Source organism: Phoenix dactylifera, chromosome 7 (assembly GCF_009389715.1).
Source record: "Phoenix dactylifera cultivar Barhee BC4 chromosome 7, palm_55x_up_171113_PBpolish2nd_filt_p, whole genome shotgun sequence".
NCBI lineage: Eukaryota > Viridiplantae > Streptophyta > Magnoliopsida > Arecales > Arecaceae > Phoenix > Phoenix dactylifera.
This window is the reverse complement of record NC_052398.1, coordinates 2,784,261-2,795,432: the sequence shown is the minus strand read 5'-3', so window position 1 is coordinate 2,795,432 and position 11,172 is coordinate 2,784,261. Positions and strand designations below refer to the sequence as shown.

General features: G+C 34.9%; 1 protein-coding gene across 1 annotated transcript; it reads left to right on the top strand.

Moving 5' to 3' along the window:
* The first annotated feature begins 1,108 nt into the window (after positions 1-1,108).
* LOC103698613 (spermidine synthase 1-like) lies at positions 1,109-9,533 on the top strand. Its single transcript, XM_039127925.1, has 9 exons — positions 1,109-1,431; positions 3,467-3,543; positions 3,641-3,763; positions 5,540-5,644; positions 7,993-8,065; positions 8,550-8,621; positions 8,691-8,886; positions 8,991-9,120; positions 9,201-9,533. Exons 1-9 carry the CDS (start codon positions 1,242-1,244, stop codon positions 9,264-9,266), a joined length of 1,032 nt encoding a protein of 343 aa, XP_038983853.1. The 5' UTR covers positions 1,109-1,241; the 3' UTR covers positions 9,267-9,533.
* The last annotated feature ends 1,639 nt before the right edge of the window (positions 9,534-11,172 follow it).

Below are 11,172 nucleotides of genomic sequence, written 5' to 3'. Positions count from 1 at the left end.
CTCGTGGAGACACGTGCTAATGTTTGTCCAGCACCGGCTTTTATGCCTTCCTTTCTTAAAAAATAATAAACTTTTATCGCTTCTTTATAACAATTAACATCAGTTTTGGCATGGCATCAAGAATTTATGCGGATGAAATAGGCTTCCATAGGTTAGTCTATTTCGAATTATGGTTTAGATATGGAGTGGATAAACTAGAATTATTCATCATCATCTTTATCATTATTATTAGCATAGAACTCGTGTTATGTACGTGATACCGCTTTTTTTTTGCTTTTTACAGCAATTTTTGGAATAAAATATTATGAATAAAAAAATTAATAGTCAATGAAGACCAAGCATACATTTGTACAAAGATATAATCTTGTAATATAAATTAAAAATTGAATAAAATAATAAATAAAAGTAATGAAAAGAGATAATGAAAAAAAAAATAAAATTCATTTAGAACTGAATCCAGTGGTATTAGATTTTATGTAGTGAATCAAGAACCTTGCGGGGTATAACTCCCCAATTTCAAACTAATTAATTATAATAATTAATAATTTTTCAATCACTCGGATAGAAATTTGACCAAGCATAATGATGAACTGAACACAACAACTAAAATGACTAAAGCAGATATTACCATCATTAATTCTGATTTCCATCTGGTGAGTGAATAATGGGATATTACATACATATATATATATATATATATATATATATATATATATATATATATATATATATATATATATAATAAATATAATAAAATAGATTGCGGTGAATAATGGTATTGAGAAAACAGCTATGGAGACCTTATATATATATATATATATATTAATACATAATAAAAGATGGAGAGAAAAAATCTCATCCGTATAGCATCTTTTATTGAACATTTCTTTTATCAAAAAATATTTAACGCGGATCGCAAGTTTTCACACATTTTTTCTAATTCATGAATTTTTTTCATAAGCTTCCTCGTTTACGGGTGAGTATGTCATTCCAGTGAAACTGGGCCAGGTCGTATCACCTGTGCTGCCACCTTGGTGGCTTTATATATCTTTTTTTAAAGAAAAGGCGTGTGGAAGAATCCGGAAAGCGAACGGTTCGGGCCCCAAAACCCTTTCAACGGCGGAGAACAGTGCATAAAACCGTGGTTCCGTGCCCGCCCTTCTTTTGGTACGATAAAAGCAGTGCGAAGCCGAGAGCGTGTTGGCGCGCGCGCGCGAGAGAGAGGGTGCTTGAAATATCCGATGGAAGCCGAGTGCGGAATCCCGGCGGTGCCCCGCGAGGAGGTGGCCGCAAAGAGGGCGAGCGTGGGCCAGGAGAACGGCCAGAATAGTAGGGGGAAAGGGACCGCTGCGGCGGAGGACGGGAAGCCGATGGACGGCATCTCCGCCGTCATCCCCGGGTGGTTCTCCGAGATCAGCCCCATGTGGGCCGGTGGGTGCTCGATCTTGGTTCTTGGATTTTCTTCCAAACCGAGGCCTATTCTTCATAACTTTTATTTATTAACTTACCTCTTGTGGATCTTAATAAACAATCTCCATCTATATTTGGATATAATTATACTTTGCTTATCAAGATTTATTGTGGATCTTGATAAACTATTTCCATGTATATTTGGATATAGTTATGTTTTGCTTGTCAAGATTGTGGCTTTTATTTGTTTTTGGTGGTTCATTTTTGTCCCTCTTTGTTTGTTGTTTAACTTTTGCTGAATATAAATACGTGTGCTGTTCCAAGATTGAGTCAAATTCTTTTCCGTCTATCAGAGTTTTTTTTCTTTTTTTTCTTCTTATGGTTCAATCCTTTCTTTTTTTAATTTATGGTTATAGATGGACCTCCGTTTATATTTATGAATGCGATGGACATATCTTAACATTTTTTTGGCTGGTTTTATGGTTGTAAAGGCTTTGAGTTGCTTAAAATCCTCTTCTTCTTTTGTTTTGAATCTTTGTCTTATTTTCTGCTATTTTTAAGCTTCTTATAGATTTGCTATATGCTCAAGAAAATAATAATTGTTTTTATATTTCGTTGGATTTTAACTCTCTCCAGATGGACCCAGCTTGATAAAAGGTATAAGCATATTATTATTATTATTATATGTACATCCGAGTATGAATACCTACTCTGGAGTCTGGATATCCACTTGTCTGTGTTAAAGTGTCGCTCTAAAAATTTATGGGAAATATGCCATTTTCTTGCATGATAAAGTCTCCTTTAACTTTTATTTGTTTTTCTTGTTATAAAGCTAAGTGTCCTCATGTTGAATTCACTAACGGTGCTTCTTTTTTTTAGTTGGTTTATGTTCGTGTTCATATTACTTTTTGGTGGAACGTTGGAGCTTTTTTGTCTTTTTTTTTCCTTTTTCCAAGACTGGTTCTCATCTAGAAAAACCCCTTCATGTTTTATCTGCACTCAGTTTTAGTGAAGATCGCTGCTGTTACTTTCATATGAAATAGCTGTATGCTCATGACTGATTCTCCATGGGTTGAGTTTGTCTAAAGATCTTCTGCAAGCTTTCCCTTTTTTATGACTATAAATTTATGATCTGTTCAGGTTGAGCATTATTTTCTGTTCTGGGCCTTGTATTATAACTGCACGGCCGTTTTTTCTTTCTTAAAGGATATGTAATGTCTCTAAGGTGTTTAAGAGCCTTATGTTTAGTAGATTCTGACTTTAAGGTGTTTTAGAGCTTTATTATAAGTAGATTCTGATTATAACAGGGCAACTGTTGTTATTTAAATATCATTGATTTTTGTGTGCACATCTGCTATTAGTTTAAGAAAATTTGCTTTTGCAGATTAAGAGGAAGGGACTCTTTTTTGCTTGAATGATTGTCGAGGCATTTCTTAGGTTTGGTTTGGATTTAAAGAAAGTAAATGAAATTCAAATGAGAAAAATAAGGGCTACTTATGCTTGGATTCAACAGATGGTTCATTTCTACATTGCCCAAATCAGGACCTCCATCTCATCCTAGTATGAAAACAAAGCCTGATTGAAGGCTTCTTTTTATTTGGTCCTGCATCACTATTAGAGGTTGCTCAAAATTCCCACTTTTTCTTTTTTGATATTTAACAAGTTACTGCAGAGAGAACCATGGGATATGTCCTGTGAATACTCTATAATGAATCTAGCTTTCTGACTCTGAGAAGAAAATGATATTGGAAGACATGGGCCTGGAACTTGTTGCTGAGTCTTAAAATATATCTAACACTACTAAGCTAAAAATAAGGTCCTAAGAGATTGTGAATAATGATGTTAGATTATGTGGTAGATTTTTTTTTTAAAAAAACTCCACCAAATTTATTGTTTCTTGTCTCTTAGGTTTCTTTACATTCTTAAATGACTAAATTGTGTTCATAGTTCTGCATGCATCATGTTATGCTTATTGTAAATTAATCTGGTGATGTCATGCTCTCGATGTCTTTTGTGACAATAGTTGGTTTTTAAGAATGCTTGGTACCCTTTGCAGGAAAGGCTTACTCCTTAAAGGTAGAGGAGATTTTGTTCCAAGGAAAATCTGAATACCAAAACGTCATGGTTTTTCAGGTAATTCATCACTTTGAGAAGCTGTAACATGTTTGTGTCGTTTTGTCTAAATATACTTGCACAGACCATAACATGTCTGTGATATTTATGATTTCAGTCATCGACTTATGGCAATGTTCTTGTTTTGGATGGAGTCATTCAAGTGACCGAGAGGGATGAGTGCGCTTGCCAAGAGATGATTACTCACCTACCACTTTGCTCTATTCCAAATCCTAGAAAGGTACTTTATCATATTAAGCTTAATGGACTCCATATATGTCTTCCAAGATCTTAGACTAAAAGTTTTCTCTTGAAATCTTGGCCTAGATGTTTTCTCATTGATTAAGTTGAAAGACAATTTATCTGTTACATAAAATGGACAGCATTCTCTTTTAGGATTTCATGTGTGGATTGCTTTCTCTTTGAAGAAAATAAAATGAATATGTGAAGTAATTTTTCTTTACATTTTTAGTGGTTTGATTAGCGACATGGGTGAAGGTTACAATTTGAGCCATTAGACTTTTCATCCTACACCACATGATGGAGATTGACACGTAGAACTATTATGGATTTATTTTTCCATTCATTATCTCTTTTGATATGTGATAGTTGCTGTTCTTGTAACTGCAAAAAAGTAAGCCTCTTCAGATGATTGAGGTCATATTGAGCAATTAAAGTGGCACAATTGCCAATTGCTCCATTTTCATCTGGAGAAAATAGCAGATGTGTTTTAATGACAACTGTGCTTGACTGATCGTTCATTTTTTCTAGCATGGATTCTAAGTGGATTTGGGTAATTATTAACAACTTTTTGTAGAGCAATTTTTTCACAGGTTGGCACATTTTGTGATAGTTCTCTGAAATAGTTCTGAAAAATAAAAAATCAAGTTTAAATATGAACAATATAGGGTTGGAAGGTTTTGAATTTATTCCGTGCAAAGATCATTGGCTGGTCGTCATTAGAGCGCACATCATGAGTTATTATAGTCTCTGAGACAGTCATATAAGTAGATCAGCTAAATTGTGGAATGATTTTATCAGTCATTGCACTCAATCTAACAATTATTCTTTTAGCAGTCTTGAGACCATTAAAGACATAATTTCTCCATCTCAAGGAAGAATGATTAAATCCATGGTTCAAGCTATGGTTGCATTTCAATCTGCAGATGACATGGCAAATTAGAAGTCCTTTATATTAAGGCATGTAGAAGGGGCCACCAAAGTACTGCTCGCTCTGTCTAATTCCATTCAATTTCTCAACTATGAGTTCAGCTGTTCAAAAAAAATGCTTAAAACTAAAGTAGCACTTTCAGTTCATGTCATATTAGCTTATCTGTCATATCTTCTCAATCAGAAACTTAAACTATATAGTTGGTTGAAATTGAAGAAACATCTGGTCAGGTCTAGTTTGGTTGAACCCACCTAGATTTGAACAACCCAGTTAACATACTCAAAGTTGCACCACTCCATTAAGAAAAGGTCATTACTATTAGTGAACCTACTTTGCATGAAGCACCAGGCATCATATTGCACACTATGTTCACATCTTAGTAAGGGAAGGATTTTCTCCGCCATGGCTAATCCTGGTATCTTTAATTAAAACCTAGCCTTTATGGATAATAGAATAGTTTGGCACTGAGTTGGCAAATTGATCATCTATTTTTGTTCTCCAATTTTGTTGAGAGTTTTTCTTTTTCACAACTTTAACTACACGTTTTATAGAATAAGTGGCATGCTCCACAATGCATATCGAAATTTTCATGTTGAAGATATTGTCCTGTCTCCAGGCAAAGTTATTTCCTCTTGTTACAATTTCTTTTGTGGCTATATTTGACATGTCACTCATCCAGCCTATTTCCAAGATTTTCTTTGGGTTTTTTCCTTTGATTTACTTTTGAGGTGATCAAAGCATTGGATTTACTGTCTTATTACAAGAAATTTACAGGTATGCTTCTTCCTTTAAGATATTGAAATCTTTCACATGTTTTATGGTTTGACCCAACTGCTATTGTTACAGGTGTTGGTTATTGGAGGCGGTGATGGTGGTGTTCTGCATGAAGTTTCACGCTATTCTTTCGTGGAGCAAATAGACATATGTGAAATTGATGACTTGGTTGTGGATGTGAGCAATTTAGACTCTTCTTGTTGCCCTTTTTGTCTTCAATATTACTATCTTGCAGCATAAAAGTAATGAAATTGTGATTCTTGTACTCAAGTGTTTATCTTTCATCAGACCATTGACATGATGCTTCAATCATGCTTTTGTTCTAATAATCTGATTAAGTATAGAAATTTTTGAATATCTTATGTCATGGTTGTGCTCAATCATGTTAAGTTCCTCAGCAAGTTATAACAATTGATGTCACTGGTTTATTTAGTGTTGGTCCTTAATCTACAAAATATAGAATATCATACAAGTGTCATTGACAATTGGATATCCAGTTTAGGAAAATTACAAGCTAATTTTGCATAGTATTAGTTGATTCCCACATTGATGTTTCTTAATTTATTAATTTTCTGCACAATTTTCCATGTAAATAGCTTTTTGCAAAATGAAGGAGCATCATATAGATGAACTTCTAGGCTGCCTATCATCCCTCATTTGCTTTTGCTTGAATTTACTACTTGTACAGGAGGTATTTCCCACTTCCAATGTAACGGTGGTTTTAGATTTTGAAAAAAATATATATATATGACACTGTTGTTGTTTCTGCTGAACCTCTTCTCACAATCTAATAGAGCTTGAAGACTCTGTTGTGCCATGTAGTGGGCGCTCTTTTATTTCATATGAAATTTTATTCTATTAGATTAGACTTTACATAAAGTGACTTCACTAGCATATCTATTACTCCGCTGAAACATATGAATTGAAAGTTTCCCAGCGTCAATCAAAGTATGAATTTTGGACAGTTGCTGAAAGGTTTGAGGGTGTAAAAGGATAACGCTTTGGTTAACTTTGCAGTTATTAATAAGACTGTGGAAAACCTTTGCCTTGCTTAGACAAGTTAAGAATTTCCCTTTGGTAATCTTTTCTTTTCAGGAGCAGTTTTGACAACTACCAAACCACCCTCCCTCTCTTTCAGACATGTAGGATGACTTATGTCCCATGTCTCAAAAATCTACTCTAACACACCTCCAAAAAGCAGGCTAAATACTTGGCTATTTCTCATTTGTCATGACTCATGAGCGTGATGTGGAATTTGTTCAAATTCCTAACTGTGCAAGAAAAAAATGTTTCATAGTTTCCTCGTGAATAAGAGGCATGTCAAATAGTCTAACAATCTTGATGTTATTCCTTTTTCCTTTTTTTCCTTTTGAGGGGAATGTGTGACTAGGTCTAAAAGACTACTTGCTTTATGCAGTATAAAGTCCACTCAGAGAGCCATGACTGTGCCTGTTATCCAATTTCAACTTTCAATATATTGAAGAAGATCTTGAAAGGAATGTTGATTCCTACTTTCACTATCATTTAGGATATATGGTGTCAGGATGATCTGATATGCAGTTGCTACATAGCTTAGTAGACATCTTTTTTCTTTGGTTGATTTGTAGCTAACTTGCTTTTTTACAGGAACACTGTAAAGTGAGATTATAATGTAAACTCCAAAATAAGGTTGAAATAAACACAATTCATAGCAATGCCATTTCCTTTCATTCTCTTTTGGGGTGCCATGGGAGGAGTTGGAGGGGGGGGAGGGGGTAAGGTTGGTGGAGATCGCCCTAATACTTTCAAACAACAAATGTGCCATTGCTTTAGAATAAGCTTCTCTCAATCCAGGACCTTCTATTGTTTTTCTGGGCTCTTATAAAGGATTGAAAGTTTGTATCTACATATTTGGTTAAAAATGAAAACACTAATAAAGGTATGTTTTTAGCCAATTGACATAAATAATGGCAAAGGAAAAAGAAAATCTTAACATATTATTGCTTAATGGGATCTCTGAATTTGTTGAGCCTTCCATGTGCATTGCATGTGCTACTTAGTAGTATTGATCAAAATAGTCAAAAACTATTGTCATTATAACCAAAAGTTTGAAGGCTAGCTATCTAAGTAGCATTGTGGTTTACTTACAAGCTACAACATGAACTTCTCTCATCAGCTACCCCATGGATCTATTACAAATTCATGAATCGAATAATGTACTCTGTGATAAAAAATTCAGGATCGTTGACTGTAACTAACTACTATAGTCTACAGCCATCACTACTAGTCTACTTAGACCTCTGAACTATGATGACATTTTCTCTCTTTTCAATCTATTTATGTGTTATTGCTCTCTTCTTATTACAATTAGTATAACAATTTATTCTTGTCTTCATATATTGTAAGATCTACCACTAAAACAGTCTAGGTAAGAGTTCCATTATCTTCAGCAGAAAACACAAAATGCTTTAGTGTTGTACAATTTTTTTGTATCTTGTTAATTCTGCATAATTTAAAGAGTTGTTTGCTGGAATTTTTCCTTTCAGGTTTCTAAGAAATTTTTCCCTCACTTAGCTATTGGGTTTGAGGATCCTCGTGTGAATCTTCACATTGGTGATGGTGAGATATTTCTTTAATCATAAGTAGTTATTTTGTATAAGTCAATAGCATAGTGATAAATAAATCCCCACCTTTCAGTCTTTCAACATTGAAGCCAATGATTTATATTAGAAACTTAACTGCCACATCAAGTGATCAAGATTCATATGAACTCGATGTAATGGTGAAGGGGCTCCATTACAGCCCACGTTCCTTGCCGTAAAGAGTTGGTTAAATTTGATACGAACTATAAAACCAATCATCAGTTTGAGTGAAGATGAAGTGATGAACCCTTTCTTATTAAATGCTTAACAATAGCATTTGCAATTTGCCTATTAAAAACTTATACCATCTCACTTGCATTGTTGTATTTTAACTTCGTTACGAACTTCATGTGCATAAGTTGCAGTGTATAAGGCTTGGGTGTACCATTATCTGGCACTTTGAGAACTTAATCGTGGTATATTTTTGTATGCTTTTCACTCACTGGCTTACCAACATACAGGAGTTGCATTCTTAAAAAGTGTTCCGGAAGGTACTTATGATGCAATCATCGTGGATTCTTCTGACCTGATAGGTCTGTCAAGATTGGTGAAGTTACTTATTTTTGTTGCTGAGACCTGTCTAACCTCCTTTGGTCAATCAGATCCAGCTCAAGAACTATTCGAGAAGCCTTTCTTTGAATCTGTGGCTAGATCTCTTCGTCCGGGTGGAGTTGTATGCACTCAGGCTGAGAGTATATGGCTACATATGCACATCATTGAAGATATTGTTAATGTCCGCCGTCAAATCTTTAAGGGCTCTGTGAATTATGCTTGGACAACTGTACCAACATATCCAAGGCATGCTTGACATCTCACTGCATTGTTGTTTTTCAAAACTCTGATCTCTCTTTAATTTAGATGAGTAAAATGGATTTTTTTGACATATTGGTTCATGACTGCAGCGGGGTGATTGGTTTCATGCTTTGCTCCACTGAGGGACCACCAATTGATTTTCAAAATCCTGTGTATAATATAGATGAGGACGAGAAATCCAACGAATCAAAAGGGCCCTTGAAATTTTACAACTCAGAGGTGTGTTTCCTTATTGTCTTTCTTGTGTTTGTATAGGATTTCTAGGTCTCACTGTTGCTTATTTGCATGCCTTTTTGCAGATCCATTCTGCAGCATTTTGTTTGCCATCCTTCGCAAAGAGAGTTATCGAGTTCCAAACCAACTGAGCTTCACCCAAGAGTTCTTCCCCATATGATTAGGTGCAGGATGGGGATATTGCTGCAGAATATCATAGCAACTCTAATCTTCATAGTATCTTGCCCCCTTCATAAGTCAAAATCTATGAAAGCATGTGTTAGCTTGCAGCTTTTATTTTGATTCCTTCCATGGATGATCTGAGATATTAGATGTCCTCTCCACAGTTTTTTCATCAAGAATGAATGCATTTCCATGTCAACTCTCTCTGTCCAAGCAGATATAAGATTTGAGACCTATTTGGATATCCAAATAATTTATAAATAGAACTTATAATTCTATAAATGTGTGTGTGTGTGTGTGTGTGTGTGTGTGAGAGAGAGAGAGAGAGCGAGAATGGATTTGATGAAACATGAAACAGGGATCTCAGACACGTGCAAGGCCAAAATGAAAGTTTCCTTACAAGGATATATTATCCTGGCATTCAAATAGGTTCTTGGAAAAAAGTCTTATGCCTATCAAACAGTTTTAAAAAATAAACAAAGAAAATAATTATCTCAGTGATGCTCGTGACAAATATAACTACTCCAAAAAAGTTGTCATTGTCTTTGGTATAACGTCATCATTGTTGACTTTTAATCTTTAATAGATAAAAATATCTTTATTAATTATTTCATTCAAGAATTAGTATTGAACAAAAATTGGAATGACCTGTGGTTAAAAACTGGATGAGAAGTACCTTTGGGTCAATCAATTTTTAAAAAATGGATAGCTTCATACGTGGCCCAAAAACTAATGAAGCCACAAATTAGGTGGCTTCATATATGAATGTATCCTTACTAGAAGTGTATGAGTCATTCGTCATAGTATATATTAAAAAAAAAATAGACACCAAGATGTGGAAATAAAATCTAATTGACACAATCAACATTTTAGCCAACATCAATAAAATCATATACTCCTACAAGCTAAAAATCTCCTCCTTTTATTATTATTATTATTATTATTATTATTATTATTATTATTATTATTATTATTGGCTAATATCGCTATTGCTGAAAGTCTATTCTAGACCTTGTTTGATTCGCCTTTGGGCCGCAGTCAAGGTTTGGGCCATGATGCAGGACTTTACTTTGGGCTTTAACTGGATCATTCTTTGGAGGTTTGCCTCTTAGGATCAAACAGGCTGAGCTAAATCCAGACCCCAGTGGTGACCAGAGGGACCACTGGCAGCCCCACAAATCGTTGGCCACTTCTATCGAACCTAAGATATGATCGAAATCTTGTCAAATAGAATAAGTTCTGATTGCTGAACTAAACCCATTAAATAAATCATATGCTGACATGAACACGTATAATTAAATTATTGGTTACCAAATTAATTAATATGAGTTGGGAGAGAGGTCAGGTGAAGTGCAACAGAGAGCAAGACGAGTGGGAAACAAACCAGAAAAGCACAGAAAGGTTCAGCTCTGATACCATGGACCCCTTTTTTTTTAATATTTTTCTTCACTTCTTATTCTTTCCTTTTCTTTTCAATCTTCATCATTTGGTTTCTCTACTTCAGCCATCCTTCAGACTTTTGGAGTGACGTTGGAGCGGAATTTATTAGCAAAAGAAAACGCCGAGAAAGCAAATCAGACTATCCTACCTCCTTCCTTCCTATGTGGCTGAATTCAACTGCCTTGAGAGAAGGACAGAATAAATTTGCAGGTAACATTACCCCTAGTGCATCGTAGTTTGCATGGAGAGCCATATATGTTTAGATAGGCGACACATCATTTATCTAATGGCAAACTATTGGCTATTACATTCGACGACGCCAAAAATGATTGGTATGCTGAATAATGTAAGTCGAGAGATAAACTATGGTTCGTCCATTATCAACATCAGCGGCATATTGTCTATCCAAATATCTGAAATCCTATGCAGTGCAAA

Coding starts and splice junctions, on each gene's coding strand:
- LOC103698613 (XM_039127925.1), top strand. CDS start 1,242: ATGGAAGCCGAGTGCGGAATCCCGGCGGTGCCCCGCGAGGAGGTGGCC. Junction 1,432..3,466: donor GATCAGCCCCATGTGGGCCG/GTGGGTGCTCGA, acceptor TACCCTTTGCAG/GAAAGGCTTACTCCTTAAAG. Junction 3,544..3,640: donor AAAACGTCATGGTTTTTCAG/GTAATTCATCAC, acceptor TTATGATTTCAG/TCATCGACTTATGGCAATGT.